The sequence below is a fragment of the Eublepharis macularius genome, chromosome 9 (genome assembly GCF_028583425.1).
Source record: "Eublepharis macularius isolate TG4126 chromosome 9, MPM_Emac_v1.0, whole genome shotgun sequence".
In the NCBI taxonomy this organism is placed as follows: domain Eukaryota; kingdom Metazoa; phylum Chordata; class Lepidosauria; order Squamata; family Eublepharidae; genus Eublepharis; species Eublepharis macularius.
Genome location: NC_072798.1, coordinates 95,858,209 through 95,876,880, shown reverse-complemented (window position 1 = coordinate 95,876,880; position 18,672 = coordinate 95,858,209). Strand labels below are relative to the sequence as shown.

The 18,672-nt window shown below is 40.4% G+C and overlaps 1 protein-coding gene across 4 annotated transcripts in view; it reads left to right on the top strand.

Moving 5' to 3' along the window:
- The window catches only part of PUS7 (pseudouridine synthase 7), a 47,492-nt gene extending 30,875 nt beyond the window's left edge, over positions 1–16,617 (top strand). For 3 of the 4 annotated variants that reach the window (XM_054989004.1, XM_054989006.1, XM_054989007.1), the window contains 8 exons: positions 2,272–2,397; positions 3,432–3,493; positions 4,263–4,423; positions 5,035–5,161; positions 10,569–10,670; positions 13,497–13,626; positions 14,468–14,559; positions 15,953–16,617. In XM_054989004.1, coding sequence (XP_054844979.1) covers positions 2,272–2,397; positions 3,432–3,493; positions 4,263–4,423; positions 5,035–5,161; positions 10,569–10,670; positions 13,497–13,626; positions 14,468–14,559; positions 15,953–16,089 — 937 coding nt within the window. In that variant the 3' untranslated portion in view covers positions 16,090–16,617. Of the gene's footprint in view, positions 1–2,271; positions 2,398–3,431; positions 3,494–4,262; positions 4,424–5,034; positions 5,162–10,568; positions 10,671–11,131; positions 12,303–13,496; positions 13,627–14,467; positions 14,560–15,952 lie in introns of those variants that run through there. The other variant, XM_054989008.1, reaches the window with a different exon arrangement.
- Positions 16,618–18,672: the final 2,055 nt, after the last annotated feature.

Genomic DNA, 18,672 nt, shown 5'->3' with positions numbered 1-18,672 from the left:
CAAAAAAACTAATCCAGCGTGAAACAGTTTTCAGTGTGTTTTCTTATAAAGTGATAGGAAATGGGTACATGTAAGAGAGGGTCAAACCTTGTTATAATGATCAACAAAATGAAAATTCAAGTTTCTTTCCCCTTCTATGGCCAAGGTATAGCTTGGTCTAGCAGCAGCATCCAGACTTCTCAAATGACCCTTGATATTAACAATGCCCATCTCTTGAATATACTCTTTAAAACTGTAGGATGGTTTAGTTACGTGTGAGCATGATGTGTGTCATCCTTCTGTCACACTCTGATTTAGTTTGGTGGTTTGTTTAGAGGACAAGTGTAAATCGTAATTCACCAGCTTGGGTGCAACATCAACAGAGGGCTTCCATTCAAGCGGGGTTAGAAACAATGCAGCAACTCAGAACGTACAAAGGGAAGGGAAAGTGCAAACAACGATGTTTGTTCATATAGCACCAAACTAGTTCTGTTTGAACTGAGCTGGTCTCTGTAATGCTTGTTACATTTAGCATTATTCTTGCAAAATCTATGATTTTAATAATTTCCCCTGGATTTTCCCAGCACTTTTAACTAGTACTGCTGAAGGTGACAATTAGGTTAAAGTTTTTCAAGCACAGAATTTGGTATCCTGAGAAACTTATGGTGGGTTACTAGTAAAGAAAGAGTGCCTCCTGGGTGGGGTGGGGCTTGAAATGTTTGGGGAAAGTTTAGAGAAATCTCAAAAGCCAGAGAGAGCTGCCAAGGGAACAGTGGCGCCTTCTCCAGCAACTGGGCTGTGTGTCTATCATCCCATCTCCTTGCCACGAGTAAGTTCTCCCACTTGCCAAATCCCTGGTTTAGAAGGTGGCATAAATTGGTACTTTGCTTCCCAGAGCAGCCGAAGACCACGCTAAGGGCCAAACTACGTGATATGTCTGACACATCAGGTTGCTGATGTGCAGTCTGGGTGGATTTGATTTAAATCACTCGCTGGATGAGATTCAAATCTTAGTTTTCTGCATAAAGACTCATTCTTGCTGGTATAATCTTAATATTTACAACCAGATGAAGGTTTCATTTTTAGAATAATTTTTCAGATTAGTTTTACAGTTGTATCAAAAATTGCTGATTTGGTTATACTATTAGAAACACATCATAGATAATTCACCTCGCAATAATTTCATAATTATCTGTCTCCAGTTTAATAGGTTAATCATTCATATTTGTACAACTTTTCTGCTGTACTTTAGTGGAAGAAAAAAAAGAATCATTACCTTAATGACAATTTAAATGGTTTTATTTAACTAAAACAATAACATTATAGCATATGTATTGTATTGTTTAAATATCCATGTTTGTTAGTTGATGTGGTTAAACAAAATATCTGTTTAAAAACAACTTGGACTATCAGCCTGGCCCACTCATGAAAAACTTAAAATACTGTCCTCTATAAAACCAAGCATCTGTGATAATATCTTCTAGATAGAAAAATTGCCCGATAATCTTACAGAAACCTCTGGAAGAGCATGACATTGTGAATGGATTAATGGAATTCATTTACCAAAAAGTTAAAACATTGCATGAATATACAACCTCATGCTACATAATTAAAAACGAATCCTTATTTCATGATCAATAACCTTTGAATTATAAGGTATCTTAAATAGAAAACTATCTTTAGATAAATTTTTCCTCAAAACACATTTTATTTAAAAAAAAATCATTTATTTTTATCCAGACTATGTGCAATTGAACTCTCAGTCAGATGTAAATTGGGAGAACTGTCTTTAAAAAGCAATAGTTTGCTCCGTGCTGCAAGGGAATTCTGCGAGGGAGGAGAAGGAACCCCGAGTGTCCCTTCCACCCTGCTTTTGCTAATGGAAAGGGTGGTGGCAGCGGGTGGTTTTCTTAACCCTTTTCTCTGGTTCCACATGCCTTATGCATTTTTTCCACCAGGAAGTAGACACCATAGATTTGGAATATGGCTTTCACCCAAGTGTGTAGAAGACTACAACTTAATATAAAATCTAAAACATGAAATCCCTATAATACCGTGTTATTAGAACCAAGCAACACAGCACAGAAGAGTGTGCAAGCCTTTTCTTTCATCAGGCTAGATTTTTTACAAAGTTGGGGGTGGGATATGAGGTTGGGGAAGAGAGAAAAGATATTTTGGGCCCTCATCTTCTGGCTTCTTATCTGCATCCTGTGTATGTAATTATTGATGGCTTTTCATACTTTTAAAATGTGTGTGTTCATTTAATTTTCCCCTAAAATTTTATCTTGCCAGAAATATAACTGGGACAGAAGATCAAGTTCAACAAGCCATGCTGTCTCTCAGGGAAATTGGATTCATTAACTACTATGGAATGCAAAGATTTGGAACCACAGCTGTCCCTACTTACCAGATTGGAAGGTGAGCTGCTTTTATTTTGCCTATGAGCACTCAGAGGTCAATGTAATGAGAACTTTGAACCTGGGCAGGAGGTGGGGGGGATCAAAACCACCTTGTGTGAGCACAGAGGAGTCTACAATAAATGCTTAATTTCACCGTCCTATCTGCAAACCATTCTGCCATTTTCGCTGCCATTCCCATGGGCCTATCACACTGAGGAGTGGATTTTCAGGAGACATTGTGGGCTGTGGTTGGAAAGAGGAGACAGGAAAGACCTCTTCTGTGAGAGGAACTTCTCTGCTCAGGTTTCTGTACATCCTGTCCACAGTTTCAAATCCCAGATCCATAATTGCCTTGCTAGATGACCTTGGGCAAGTCCCTGGTTTGGATCCTTCCTAGATTTCCATGAATGCTACAGGCAGGGCTTTTTTTCAGCGGGAATGCGGTGGAACGGAGTTCCGGAACTTCTTGAAAATGGTCACATGGCTGGTGGCCCCACCCCCTGATCTCCAGACAGAGGGGAGTTTAGATTGCCCTCTGCACTGGCACGGAGGGCAATCTACACTCCCCTCTGTCTGGAGATCTGGGGGCGGGGCCACCAGCCATGTGACTATTTTCTCTGAGGGCAACCCATGGAGTTCCACCACCTCTTTTCCCAGAAAAAAAGCCCTGGCTACGGAGAAGCATTTGTCACCTGTTTCTTCCTCTTGTTGGCAGACTTCAAACACCCCTTCCCTTTCTGGAATAGTTGGGAGAGGGAGAATTGGACAACTGTCATGAGAAGGAAGATTAACAAAAATTGCCCCCCCCCTTGCACTCATGGAAGTCTAGGTAAGATCTGTGCCCCTATTTCTCTGCCTTAACTCCTTGTCAGTGGTGGAAATAATAGCTAGGACTGTATTATGGAAGAAATTGGATAAGGAAATTGATGTACAAACCTTTGTACAGTAAGAGAGGTATGCAGAGACTAAAATTTCATTTACATGTACACTCTATCTAAAATATTGTGAATTCCCACAGATATTAGAATATTAAGACTTTTTTTAAAATTTCAGAGCCATTCTGCAGAATAACTGGAATGAAGTCATGGATTTAATTCTAAAGCCACGTCCTGGAGGCAAGCATTAAATGTTTTTCATATTCAAACTCAGACTCCATTGAGCACTGTATATAGAGGCATTGTGGTAACAAGTTAACAGGACCACTTTAAAACGTTTTTATAGTTGTGTGCTTATTTTTTTGTCTTGGAAATCAGTGATGTAATTGATTTAAGCCTATCGTCCAGAAATAACTTTAAAAGCTTTAATCCCTAAATGTTAAGTAAGATAATTGGTGTAATTGGATGCAATTCTATTAAAACTAAGGTCTGCCCTATCCTGAAGCCTTATGGTATGGTAACAAATCGAAGGGAAATTCACATTAAGAGAGAGAGAACTCAAGTTGTTAAATAGATTCTCTCTCTTCCCCCCCAAATTCCTGTCCCATTGCGGATTTTTGTCTCCCAGAGCCAGCTCATCGTGAAACCAGGGTTAAGGATGAACCCACTGGTTTATGGATTATACTAAGAGTAGAATCCTCAGAAAACCAACCTTCTTTTAAATAAACCCAGTAGCTGAATTTATCACATAAAGACATATGTCAAAAGAGATTGGCTTTGATGAAACTAATCTAGGCTAAGTGGATTGAAATTTGAAACGCCACACATTTGCCCCATTTCAGAAGATTAATTTAAGAGTAGCAGAGTTCTGAAATGCAGCTTTGATATAGAGTTACATTATGTTGTTAGGGATACAGTTCTTTTATGTTTGGGTGTTTTTGATTAAATGTTTAAAAACTTAGACATTTTAGCAAAGGTAAAAATGTTAAACTTCAAACTGCCGTTGCAGCTGAAAAGGGATACTTGGTGAAGTGCCGAGTAGAGTGGGCAAAAACGAAGGACCCAGCTGCTGCCCTCAAAAAACTGCCTGTGAAAAGATGCGTGGAAGGCCAGTTGCTCCGGGGACTTTCCAAGTACGGACTGAAGAATATCGTCTCTGCCTTTGGCATAGTGAGTGTGGTTTGTGGTGATGGTCTGTGAGTCTCCCATGAGCGTTGCCCGTATCTGGAAAACAACTTAGAGGGTTAGTCAAATTTAGGAACAACTGAAAGCAAACCACAGGAACATCTTGCCACAAGATATCTATTTTCCCTCCCCTTGCTATTTTAAATAAATGTTTGCTAGTTCTGAGGTGGTGTGGAAAGTTGAGTGAAATGTTAATGAGATAAATTATTATAGATGGTTGTTGTGGGTTTTCCGGGCTGTATTGCCGTGGTCTTGGCATTGTAGTTCCTGACGTTTCGCCAGCAGCTGCTGGCGAAACGTCAGGAACTACAATGCCAAGACCACGGCAATACAGCCCGGAAAACCCACAACAACCATCGTTCTCCGGCCGTGAAAGCCTTCGACTATACATTAAATTATTATACTTGGGAATACAAGATTCTGTACTGCAAGAATCTCTTCTTCTGAACATAAGTGTTTTTCCCATATTAAAATATAACCAAAGAATCATCTGACTGGCATCCTGTTGTTTCCTTCTTGTCTGAGTTGTAACTAGGTACCTTCCATTTGTATACAGTATTCATGGCTGAATAACCTTCTTATTCCCTTCTCCACAGATCCCAAGAAATAATCGTCTGATGTATATTCATAGCTATCAGAGTTATGTGTGGAATAATATGGTGAGCAAGAGAATAGAAGAATATGGACTCAGAGCAGTGCCAGGGGATCTTGTATTAAAAGGAGGTAAAGTCTCAACGCCATTTCACATCAGGAGCACGCAGCAGGCAGCCTATAAGGCATTTTGGTACAGCCTGCTGACTATTTGTTAAGTTAAAACTCTTAAGGGCAATGTTGACTGAAAACTTCAGATGGATCCAAAATAACTTCAAAATAGGTTAACCATTTTAAAAGTTCAGTTTGTTGGATCCTTGAGCAGAGCTCTGCTTGTGACCCACCCCACCCCTGACTTGCTATTGAGAGTTGTAGACCCTTGAGAATGGATGGGAGAGGTGAACTGGGAGAAATCGCCTCCCCTCCCACCTTTTGTACCCGCTCTTGCTCCGTTCGCACAAGGCTTGAGGGGGGCACTTCCCCCTTCCCGTGCAGTTTCCCATCCTTCCCAAGAGCCCTTTGACCTCAAGAACGGATGGGTGGAGGCACGCAAGAGGCTGCAGAAATAAAGGAAAGGCAGCCCAAATCTCTCCCACAATTGTGCTCCGTTGTCTGGATTCAATCCAGTTTAAAAAAATCAAACATTATTGTTTTTCAACCCATGTGACTTTTAAGTAGCCTTGATGCCACTGAAAAGATTGATCGGCAAGCCAAGGAAAATTTAAAAATAAAATGCCACACAAGGCAGCAGTTGATAGTGGTAGTCAAACAGTTGACAAGTCCTTAATGTGTCCTTTGACAGGCCTCAAGAACCTGTTTCTGAGATTCTAACTAAATATTGGAGTTAAAATTTTATTTAGAATTTCAGACACAGGTTGATTCAATATTAGACTTAAACCAGAGTTCCGTTTCCGCTTGAGCGGGTGTTGTTGTTTTGCGCTCTGTGAAGAGCTCTTTTAATTTACTTCGATTTTAATCCTAATTCTTCTTTTAAATTCCATTATTTTCTTCTTTCTGGTTTGCTGGTTGGGGGTTGCTATCCTAAAGTAGCTATTTTGGCAGGCTTGAGTGCTTTTAAGATGTTTCTTTGACGACATCCTTGTGAGGATGCTGACTTGGGGCCAAGCTACACATGACGAATGACACTTGAACGGCAAGTGTATTTCTCCCTGTTCACTTGCCCTCCACTCAATCCACTTGCCGTTCAAGTGTCATTCGTCATGTGTAGCTTGGCCCTTGGTTTAATTATTAATTGGTTATGTGAGAGGGAGGCAATGCAGGAGTTGGTAGGTAGGAGATAGGAGACCTGTGATAAAGAGACTTTCCCATTCTCTCTTTCACACACTGCAGATAGCTATGGATATAGTTACTTTACCGTGGTTCAGCTAAATTGTACTTGAGTCTATCTTTGTGGATTTTTTCCTATTATCTGATAGCTAGTTATGAGTAGAAAAAGAGAGGACCCTTTCTTGCCTTTTCCTAAATAAACTTAGCCTGTTGGGTTCTTTTAGACAATATATTAAGACAAATGATAGATCTAATGTCCCGTAAGAGAGCAGTGATATTGAGGACCCACTGTCTACAGGATAACCTGGTACGACTTTGTAACCTTCTGGGCTCTCAACAATTTAATAGAGTTATGCCGTCCTTAGAGGGATTACATGAATCAGCTGAATCTCTTCAGAAAGCTAAAGGGACATTGCTACTTTAAATATATTACTATTAAAGACTTATTTGATTGTGAGGACATTGCAGAATATTTATGAGAAAGCAGACAACCTGACTAATTACAAAAACTACCCATAACTCAGCACCTCCTACTGATAATAGGAGAGTTAACAAGGGGGTCTGCTGAGTCAGGTAGAATGTCTGGGAGTAATAAAAAGCAAATAAATAATAACAACAACAACGACAACATTTGATTTATATACCACCCTTCAGGACAACTTCATGCCCACTCAGAGTGGTTTACAAAGAATGCTGTTATCCCCACAACAAACACCCTGTGGGGTGGGTGGGGCTGAGAGAGCTCCAGAGAGCTGTGACTAGCCCAAGGTCACCCAGCTGGCTTCAAGTGGAGGAGCGGGGAATCAAACCCGGCTCTCCAGATTAGAGTCCCATGCTCTTAACCACTACACCAAACTGGCTAACCAAAAGACTTGCCTTTGACTCATGCTGGGTTCTTCTGAACATTTACCCTTTTAGAAGTTGTGTTATAAATTGGGGAAAGAAACCTTTGATCAGAGAACACAGTGGTTTTATTAGATCAATAATGTCGACCTAAGGTATTATGAAAGATTGACAGGCTCCATTCGCTCTGACAGATTTATGCTTTTCTTCTTTTCACCTAGAATCCCATATTTGAGTATGGCTAATGTTGAGCGGTTGTGTTCAGTTGGCATTTTCCCTCGGAACTTCTTTAAAAGCTTAACTGTTACTCCTTTGCTCTCTACTAAACACATTCAGTTCCAGATGTCTAAGAGTTTGCCCACCTCATGCGGGCTAGAAGGGAAAGAGAACTTGATGATTGATCTAACCTCTTGAGTAAACTATATGCCGTCCCAGTCTAAGGAGAGGAGAAATAATGGCTTGGCTTTTAAGAAACAGCTGTAATTTTCTATTCCTAAGAATGATGAAGATCTTAATGCAGTTGGAGGTAGTTTCTTAAAATCATTTCAAGATCTGCTGACTTTAGAACAGTCAGATATTATTGGCCATATGCAACAGCTTCAAGCTAAACTAATTAAAATTAGACAGCAAAATGTAAAACAGGGGAGTGAATCAAAAGTATTAAAACAAAACAAGGCGGGGGGGGGGTAAAGAAGTTTGTAAGATTCATGATTGTTTAAAAGAAAACAGAACTGTGGAATCGGGTAAGGCTCCAGTAGGCCTAAATAAAAATGATTCCCAATATCCATCTAAACTGGGGGGTACTATCATCCCATATCTAGAGGAAAAAAACCTTGTTGAGATAGTTCTGCCACGTAAGGCGATGTCAGGCCTGGCTAGAGGACTCTCTCAGACTCTCCACTTCATCAGACACAGCTGTATAAGTTGAAGGTCTTTATTAGGAATCCATACTAGTAAAGTAAGGTACAGAGTAATTGCCTGGAATGCTAAAGCAAAGTCTTCCCCGACAGGTCATACATCCAGTCCCCTCCCCCCAGTCCAAACAAGAGTCAGTTGAAGTTGGTGCAAACGTCCTGAAAGAGATGCAGAGCTTAAATTCCCAAGGTCTGTTCCCACGCTGCTCCAGCGGCACTGATAACACCACTCGGCCCAAGCAAAGCAAGATACAGTGAAGGAGGAAGCTACCCACTACCCATCCCCCAGTAGAAATACATTTACAGTGTATGGCAGGTAGGCTAGCTTGCCTGCCTGACACGCGATTGGCCTTCTACTCCTATTCCCCTTGAACTAATAATTCAGATATGGCCCAAGAATGGAAGTGCTGTCTGACTGATGCCTGCCATTGAACAGCCTGATAACATGATGTGACTATTTGAGGTGTATCGATATAAAATACTGAGCTGGAATATAGCAGGTTGGAATACTGAAGTACAGTTGCCACACGTCAGCTCGTTCCTTTCTCAATATGATATTATTTTGCTTCAAGAAAATTGGACGTTAGAAGAAATTGCTCTCCTGGGATTTGCTAGGAATGCTTGCCAAGGAAGCAAAGGAGGGAAACCCAGGGCTGTATTAGCTTGTCTTATTTTTACTGCATTAAATATCACTTCAATTAAAGTCCTGACCTCTAATGATTTGACTTTGGCTGTTCTGGTCACTTTAGACAATTATCCTCTGAGTTTTACTTCAGTTTATTTACCCCCTGCTGCAGCGTGAATGAAAATCAGAACATGCTAGCAGACTTATATGATGAATTAATGGAGAGTTCTCCAGACACCAAGGTTATTCCAGCAGGTGATTTTAATGCTAGAATTGGCAGAGATAATGAAGCCTTATTAGTCACTAGGCTGGGATCCAACGTTGAGGATACTTTATCCCCTTTAATGTCCACTGGGTCCTCAAAGGACACCAGTATTAACGGAGCAAGTTTGAGGCTTCTTAAATTTTCTTTATCAAGGGGACTTTTTATAGGCCGAATCCACATTACCTCCGCGCGGCGCTAAATGTCCGCGAAACACCCGGAAGTATAGCGTCTTTCAAGCGCGATTTCTGAAATCGCGCTTGAAAGACTCTATACTTCCGGGTGTTTCGCGGACATTTAGCGCAACACCGGGACGCGCGAAGGTAATGTGGATTCGGCCATAGTGAATGGGTTATAGAGATTGATCCAAGGGACAACTTTACTGTTTTATTGTAGGGAGGGCTAGTTTTGTTGATTATTTTTTAGTAGCTTTCAAGTTCTTATATTTGATAAGGAGTCTCTCTATGATTGTACCTATCAAAAAGTTTCCTTCCAGTTAGTGAATGAGCAACTTCTACAACAGATTAATAAAATGTTCCATTCTTATTGGTCTCAGCAAATGGAAGAAAATGTCAGTTCATTGTATGTTGCATTCAATAGAAATTGGTTTTATCAAGGACTAACTTTCTAGATCTTACTTGGCTAAGTCGTCTATCAAGTTAGTATATGACCTTTTTACATTATTTGAGCCTTTTTATTTACCTCCATATAAGCATATGTGTATATCTGAGTCAACAAATGGAAACAGGGTTTGGTTCTGAGTGCAAAACCATGAAATGGATTCAGCAACTGCACCAGGAGATAATACCCTAAATACTTGAGGAGAATTACTTGAGTTAAAAAAATACAATTGATACCGAAAAGGAAGAGGAAAGAGAAGTATACTGCCAAGAAGGGTACTTACCGAGATCTTAAATTTGTTGTAATTTCTTTGTAAGGCAGAGACTGTATGTATTATTAAGCATCATCTTATTGACCTTGATTATAATAGTACAATGATGTGTGCTTGTAGAGTTTGCTTGACCCAGTTTTTTAGCATTTTACCTCCTCAGTCCTTGCTGTTCTTTAGAAGAGTTAACAGCTTTTCATTATGTTAGGGCATTTGCCCTAGCTTGATTGAATGGAAACCCTTCTGAAGTACTGGATGGTAGATTTTTATCACATTTCATGTTTAGATTGCCTCTGTTCTTGTGGTCAGAGTAAAATTGACACTTTGAACCCTTTTGATATTGGAATGCCCTCTTTTTACTCTTTAGAAATCATTGGATTGTACCTCTTTTAACTTGTGCTTTGCTTAATAATTTTCAGGGGGAGAGTCTTCCCTATCTGATACTAGGTAGTGATCTGATTATAACCTTGCCAGTTACTAAATTTCTGTCTAGCATATTTTCCTTTAGAAATTAATTTATTATTCTATTAGTCATTGCTCAAGATCATTTGATCATAGAAACTCTGGAAAAGAAAGGAAGGAGTCAGAATTTAATGATGAAAACTGTTTTAATGGTTGATCAGGCAGTTGGGTCCTATTTCTTCTGAAATATTTAAGGGGGAAAAGCACTAGTTTGAAAAACTTTGTTACTAGAAAATGACTTTTAAATAATATTTTAGGTACTGCTGTTTATATTGAAGAAGCAGATGTTGACAGTTACACCATCCACGATGTGGTGATGCCCTTGCCTGGATATGATGTCATCTATCCAAAGCATAAAAGTAAGAACTTTTCTGACCCTCATTGATGATATCTGCTAACACAGCATATTTGGCTACACTGAGCTTTGGATTAGTGTTTTGGTAGCTGAGTTTTTAGTGACAAAGCGCTTCTTTTTATGAGATTGTCTGTTTGATCATCTAGTAAGAGAAAATGAGTGAATGGCACAAGGTGGTTGTAAAAGTTTGGAAAGTGACAGGATCTTCACTAAGCTATGCAAGTATTATTGTGGAATACTTACAGCGACATCCAAAGCAGAGTTACTCCAGTCTAAGCTCACTAAAATAAATGAGGTTAGACTGGAGTAATTCTTAGGATTTCACTGTTAATCTAATCCCATTTACAAACAAAGTTGAAGAATAACAAATAGTGCAAAATTGGAGAGTAATTTATATGGCAATCCTGTTGATAATGAGGAAATGGAAATTGTTCAAGATTTTCTATTCCTTGGCTCAATCATCAGCTGAAAGTGAGACTGCAATGAAGAAATCAGAAGAAGATTGAGAGTTGGAAGAGCAGCTGTGAGAGAGCTAGAAAAGATCCTTAAAGATAAAGATGTCTGTCTGGGAACCAAGATCAAGATAATCCAAACTATGATATTCCCCAGTACTATGTATGGATGTGAAAGTTGGATGATGAAGAAAGCTGACAGGAAGAAACTTGATTCATTTGAAATGTGGTTCTGGAGGAGAATTTTGTGGATACCATAGACAGCTAAAAAGACAAATAAGTGGGTACTAGATCAAATCAAGCCTGAATTCTCCCTGGAAGCTAAAATGACAAAACGGAGGCTATCGTACTTTTGTCACATCATGAGAGGACAAGATTCTTTGGAAAAGCCAATAATGCTAGGAATAGCGGCAGGCAGTAGGAAAAGAGGAAGACCTAAAACAAGATGGCTGGACTCAATAAAAGAAGGCACATCCTCCAGTTTGCAGGATCTGAGCAAGTCTGTTAATGATTGGAGGTCTTTCATTCATAGGGTCACCGTAGGTTGGAGGCGACTGGACGGCACATAACATGCACACTCACCCATGCAGAGTGACTCCAGTCTAAACCCATAGGTTTAGAGAAACTCTGCATGATTGCACTGTAAGGGTGCAAACCTATGGACAGTTACTTGGGAGTAAACACCACTGATCACAGTCTACTTCTGAGTAGACATTTATAGGATTGTGCTGTAAGGCAACGAACCTATTCACAAATCAGACGAAAGCATTTCAACCACTCTGGACATTCAGTAATAACAGAAGTTACAGCATTTAAATTGAAGATTTTCAAAGGGGGAGTCTAATGTGGAGTTGCTGAGTTGGAATTCATATGCAGATTTGATACTATCTGACTTGGATTTAATAGCAACTGGGGGTGGTTATGTCTCTACAAAAGGTCAGTTGTTCCTTCTTACATAGGAACGCTATTCAGATTATAGGAGCTGTGGAAATACTTTTGTAGTAGCTTCTTCTCTCACGGAATTAGTGACATCAGGGATATGTTATGGGCTAATATGTTTCCCTCTACCCCCTCCTGACATGTACAGCTCTGCCATGGAAGTGTGTTGGGTGACCTGGGGCCAGTCACTCTCACTTTTAGTCACTCTCTCCTACCTCACAGAGGGGTTGTTGTGAGGAAAGAGAACAAAATTGTAAGTTGTTTTGATTCCCCATTGGGGAGAAAAGTGGCATATAAATACTTAAATAAGTAGCTGCTGTCTATGTATGATCAGGGTTGGATGGGGCGGAGAGAGCGTGTACCAAGAACTGATCCCCAGAATCACTGTAAATAGAATGTCCATAAATAGTCATGCGCAAAGAAACTGGTAGTGCTCATTTGAATTTGTTTATGCAGTAGAATTTTTGTAAATGAACACGTGTGCATAAAAGCACTGTTTTTACAGAATACGCCACTTTCAACCTTTTGAGTGAATTTCAGTATTACATGTCAGCAGTTCCAAAACTGGCTTAAATTGTTTCTCTTGGAACAGACTCAAAGAGTTGCTGTCGGAGATTACCTATCTTCAGAGTGGGAATTCTCTTGTGGGATTCCACATGGTGCAATCTTATCTCCCGTGTTGTTCAACCCCTATGTAAAGCCTTTAGGAGCAATTTGCAGCAATGGAGCGGGATGCCATAAATATGCCACATGGCCCAGAGCTGCATAGCCCGGCGTGCTCTGCCTTTACCCCGATCACACGGACCGTCGCTCCACCCACAACTTGCCCAGCCCCTGCAAAGCAACGGCGAGCTAAGCAGCTCCAAGCCGCGCGGCTTCGGGGGGGGGGGGAGATGCAGCAATGCTCTGGGTGCCTTCTGCTCTCCCTGTGCAGCCTGGCATCGCTCTGCGGGGGCTGGGCGAGGGCATCGCTGCATCTTCCCCCTTGCTCGCCTGGCCCCCACCTGAAGCCACGTGGCTCGGAGCTGCATAGCTCGCCGTCACCTGTACTTCCCTCCCTGCTGCTCTGTAAATGCTAAACTTTAAGCTGCAAGGATGCCTACACTTCCCGACAAACCTTGAGGTAAGAGAACACGAGTTGAACCTAGGTTTCTCGTCACGTCTGTTTCGGTTCTCTGTTGCAGCATTTCTTCAACTCCATAGTAGATTTCTGCTGGTGTTATGTCTTTACAAATTCACATTTATATACCCCATTGCATTGTTTATTGAAATGTCCTTGAAATTGTCTGTAATAATCTCACACTATATAATCTGCCTTGAGTCTCAGAGAGAAAGGCGGGCTATAAACGACATAAATAATCTAAGGCGGCAAACTTAATTGTTTGCCACAGGTTGTGTTAAATTCCATTTTATATTGTAAAATGTACTCTTTCTTGCAGTTGGAGAAGCTTACAAGGAAATGTTGGCAACTGACAATCTTGATATCAACAACATGAGACATAAAATTAGAGACTATTCATTATCTGGAGCTTACAGAAAGGTTATCATTCGGCCTCAAAATGTCAGCTGGTTGGTATACAGTACTCAGAATCCAGAGAATCAAGTGATTTCTTGTGCACACTCGGAGCTTTGGAGTTGCATTTTTAAAGAGTGGTCTGCAAGCCATGTTATTGTTACGTTTTGAAACAGATAGGATTGTTGTCTGCTAGGGGTCTATGAAGACCTTTTGTGTATCTAATCTAAAGTATGCCAGATTCCATCAAAGCACACTGTAGAGAATTGGTAAGCAGAAACTCGTGAAGCATCAAAAGGTAAGTCCCTGTGTGAAGGGGGTAGCCTCCACCCTCTTGGCCCTGTATCTTCTCTTTCTGCTCCTCGCAGTAGTCTCAAGAGGGAAGGGGGTTAGCAGACATTCCTCTCTCCAGTTGCTTCCTCATGCTGCCTGCACCATTCCAATCTCTCATAGGCAGTCAGGAGCCATTTTGATTGACGCCACAATCTCACTTTTCCTCTACCCACTCATTGGTTGTTTCAGTAGAAAGACAATTTTACTGAACTTATACCTTATTGTGTCATAGTTCATCTCCTTTTTTAGTCCAGTCCTGGGCCAGGTTTATGATGCAAGGAAGTGTTTCGCAAAATCATTCAAAGAGGCCCACTAGAATCAGTATGTAAATATGGGGTTGGGGGTAATCTTTAATTCTGAAGAACGTGAGAAATTGGCAAGTACTATATATGTGGACTTCAACTTTGAAGATCAAGTACTACGGAGATATGTTTTTATGTTAGTTTGCATCTGATAGTGTTCTTGAGACTGGTGTTATCATAACATGGTAATCTTTATTTTATATATATACATTTCTCATCATATCCAAGCACATTTTAAATCTGACTTTGTATTTTTATAAAGGGAGATAGTTGCATATGATGATCCTAAAATCCCATTGTTTAATACTGACTTCGATAAACTGGAAGGAAAACCGCATGAAGTTCCTGCAGCCGGTATGAATGAAAACATTTCCTAGTATTTTGTGCATGTGGCATATTATGATGGTTAATGCCTATAGTCATTTTTTTAATGAAAGAGAAAAAGTTCAACTTTAAGCGGCAATTCAGATTTGTTGTTTGGGCCAAAAGCTTTCAAAATAAACCTTTTTTAAAAAAGCAAGGTTCTGAAAGAACATCTAGTTAGAAACCAGTTGGGTTTGATGCCATAAATGTGATGCTGAGATGCTTGATTTTTTTAAGTTGTCAGCAGAGGAAAGGTGACTGACAGCACATCCCTCTAGCAAAAGTAGGGCAGACTGGGGGGTGGAGGGAGAGGTCTGGCCAACAGTTCTCCCCAGCCTGGTTGCTGTAGTGCAGGGTTCGGCCTCGGTGGTCATTGAGCCAGTTTGGACACCAGCACAGATGCACAGGTGTGGGGAAGTTCCAGAGGCAATGGCAAATCATTTCCTGGGGTGGATGTGGCTGAGGCCCTACACCATTAATCACTCCTCACTTGCCTGTCTGAGCAGATCTCTAGGAAAAGTAGCTGTTAGCCACGGCTCTAGGAATGTGTTGGCTGCACCTCTTTTCACTTTTGCTGTACCTGCAAGCATCTTCCAGTGATGGGTTTAGCACTAAGATCCAAGCTACAAGTGACGCCTTACACAGGTTGGACACTTGTTAGCTTACCTCAAGTTTTGATGGGAAATGTAGGCGTCCTGGTTTTACAGCTTGGCTCTCCATTACAGCTGCAAGACCAGGATGCCTACATTTCCCATCAAAACTTGAGGGAAGCCGACTAGTGTCCAACCTGTGTCAGGCGTCACTTGTAGCTTGGCTCTTAGATTTGGTCAACTCACCTGTGACAAAGAAACCAGTGCGTATGTTCCCTGTTGGTGGACCATTTTTAATTGTATTCACAGCACAGCCGTTCTGTCTTTTTTCCTAGTTCTGGGGTGTGGATTCTCATCCAGATTGGATTCTGGGAAGGAGTCTGCACCCTAGCCCTGTAGAATCCCAGCAGATGATGTGGATTATACATCTCTCTACAAAGGTCCTTCTAAGCTTGCAGGGTTTTTTTTGTTTGTTTGGTCTTAAGTTGAATAAGGGACATTGTGACTAGGGTGTTTTCTGCAACCTCTTTTGTTTAATAACCTTATAGGCATCATTGGAGATGTCTCTTCACAACTTTAAAACGGGTTGTAAGATCATATGGAAAGGATTTGGCAGGTCACTTGAGTGCATGCTTAACGTTACATCACTTCAACATCTCCATAGTAGACAACTGATAAAACCTGGTTGATGATGATGCCATTATTTGAAAGAAAATTGTTGGTGCCATAGGATTGCAGAGATGCAGAAAATTGTTGTATGGTTTTCTAATGGATCTTTGGTTTACTTATGACAGGAGGAAAATACAAGGCTCTAAAAATTGAGTTCTCCCTTCCACCATCTACTTATGCCACCATGGCCATTCGAGAAGTACTGAAAATGGACACAAGTATAAAAAAACAGACACAGCTAAACACTGTATGGCTCCGCTGAAGATTTTAACATGAAACTGGTTTATTGGGTACTACTTGTTTCAAAGCCATTTCTAATTTTAAAATTTGTATTTTTGTATTAGGCTACAAGGAACATGAAATTGTATGCTGTAACATGGTGTTTGTAAAAATGTAAATTTTTAACATTCAGAGTAAACATGGTGCTTGAGCTGTTTGCGCAGTGCAACTCGACCGGCTTATGAGAAAATGGACAGCTCTGTTACCAGTTTCAGATTCTCAGAAGTATTTAAAAATGTTCTCAGAAATATGGTCATAAATTGTCCTCATGAGTTTGGAACAGATTAAAAACTGATTAAACGCATGCATAATTCTGCAGTTGAAGAAACTAATTAGAATAAGGTACTGAAGAATGCATATTTATACCCAGCAAACAGATATATTTAGCCTTAAAAATGCCAACAGAATTTGTGCTCCTCGCTGATTCTGTTGGTGGTATCATGTCTTATATGATATGTACAGCTGTTTTTATTTGAACTATAGTTTTGATTAAACTGTGCATTTTTCATGACCTATTGAAACTTGTACTATATAACAGGTAATGAAGCAAACAAACCACACAAGAGGTTATCGTCCACAATGCCATTAAGCCGCAACTGTTACAGTTTGTCCATTGCTGGCAGTGAGTTAACCAGGAAATTCCAAGGACAGGATTAAATAGCCATTCTGAATTTGACATCTAGAATATTGCATATTCATTTTATTTTTAAAACAAAGAAAAATGCTGCTTGTTTTACTAAATAATGTGCATCTCTTGCCTCCATACACGTTTGTTCCATAACAGGTAACAATGCTTCTAGAAGAACTGAGTGTAACGTACAAGGTTACTGTGGAAAGCTACTTTATGCTAAACTCAACAAACTCATTTTCCCTGTCCATGTGCAACAGAGGGAAACTACCGGTTGTGCTTTAAAACATCGTTCTTTTGCCAGAGAAAAGGAGTTTGACATGTTGTCTAGCATTAAGATGACATTGTATTTTAGTGGCATAAAATGCCACTCAAAGGGATCGAAGATAATTTTCCTAAACTCATTTGCTAAACACCCCGTTTCCCAACTTGCCTACAAGAGTAATGCTAAGAACTGAAAACAAGATGAGAAGGTTCAATGTTCCTTCTATAATTAGTTCTGTCTCATGAAAAAAGGAAAGTCCCATAGGAAAGGAGTCTTCTAATGCAAGTCATCCTATATGCCCTTCCACAAAGAACCATCCCTTTGACTAACCACTGGTTTTTACATTCACAGCAGAGACTGTCTTTATTCTCAGCTCCTTCCCAGAAAGCCAAGGGTGCCTGACACCAGCTCTGCTCAGTGTATCCAACATCTTCCAACTCTGTAGTCCTCTGTAAACAAGAGCAGACAAAAGGCCCCGATGCCATCGCATGAAACTTTTTTGTCCTCCTTTATTCCCTTCTCCCTTCTATTTTTTTAAAACATTCAACAGAATGAATTCTGGAGAACTCAAAAGCTCGCTCATGGGCTTTCAATATTTTGGTTGGTCTTAGTGAAAGGTTTTTTGCATTTGGATTTTTCTTTGGACCAGCATGGCTACCTGGAACTTTTATCTTTGGTACATGCGTGCAATGTTCAGAACGGTCCACCAACCTGAAAGGCTTATTGGGCCCTATGAGACACTAGGCTCATAGGAGGTAGGGTAAGACCCGAAATAGCCTCTAGCGCTATCGTTTGGGTGTGAAGTCAAAAGACAAGGCTGCACACATCCCTAATTTAGGGACTTTCCTCACTCTCGTTTAATATTGTAATAATGTTAATCTATCATTCTACCTAACAGTTAAGTTGCTAGTTCCTATTCTGGTCACAAAAGCAAAAAAGCAGACCCCCTCAGCAATCCCTCAGGTAGGATTTTTCTATACACAAAGTATACTCCGGGTACGGAGAAAAATAGGACTTGGTAAAAATACTCCAAATCTCGATGTGGACTGAATACTTAGTAGAGGTACAAAAAGTTGAAAGGAGGAAAAGGGGTAGTGGAAGGGAAATTAGTTTGCTCAAGCCCTTGATACCACACAAAAACCCTGGAGGGGTAGACTGTTGCCTGTGTGGGTTGGAATTCCCGCATTGTTGCTCCTATTGTACTATCAGCTTTCATCAAACAGAGCTCGCTTCTTCTTAATTACTGTTTTTAGGACTAAAATCATCAACAGTGAGTCATCATAAAAGGGAAACCTAGAATTTACTGCCAGAGTTCACGTGATTTTACTACAGCCACCCAAAATGTAACCACACACAAAGTTACTTCTTTATAGCCAAGGTTTAACTTCAAGAGAAATAAAATTCTGCTTACATAGAGGAAGACTAAGTTTAGCTCTCCAATCTAAAAATTCAAGACAGTCCAAAAGAATAGGATACATATCAGTCTGGTTAGTACCACAGCCACAGAATCCGTTAAGTGTGTGGAATACCACAAAACCTTCCCAACAACACTGCCAGGCGTTCAAACGCACAAGCAAAATCGCCCTTCCGTACTTTGGAGGGTCAACGCAAACAATTTGGCATTTTCCTCACCAACGGAAAGAGAACACTCTGCGAGCTCTAAACATGCTATT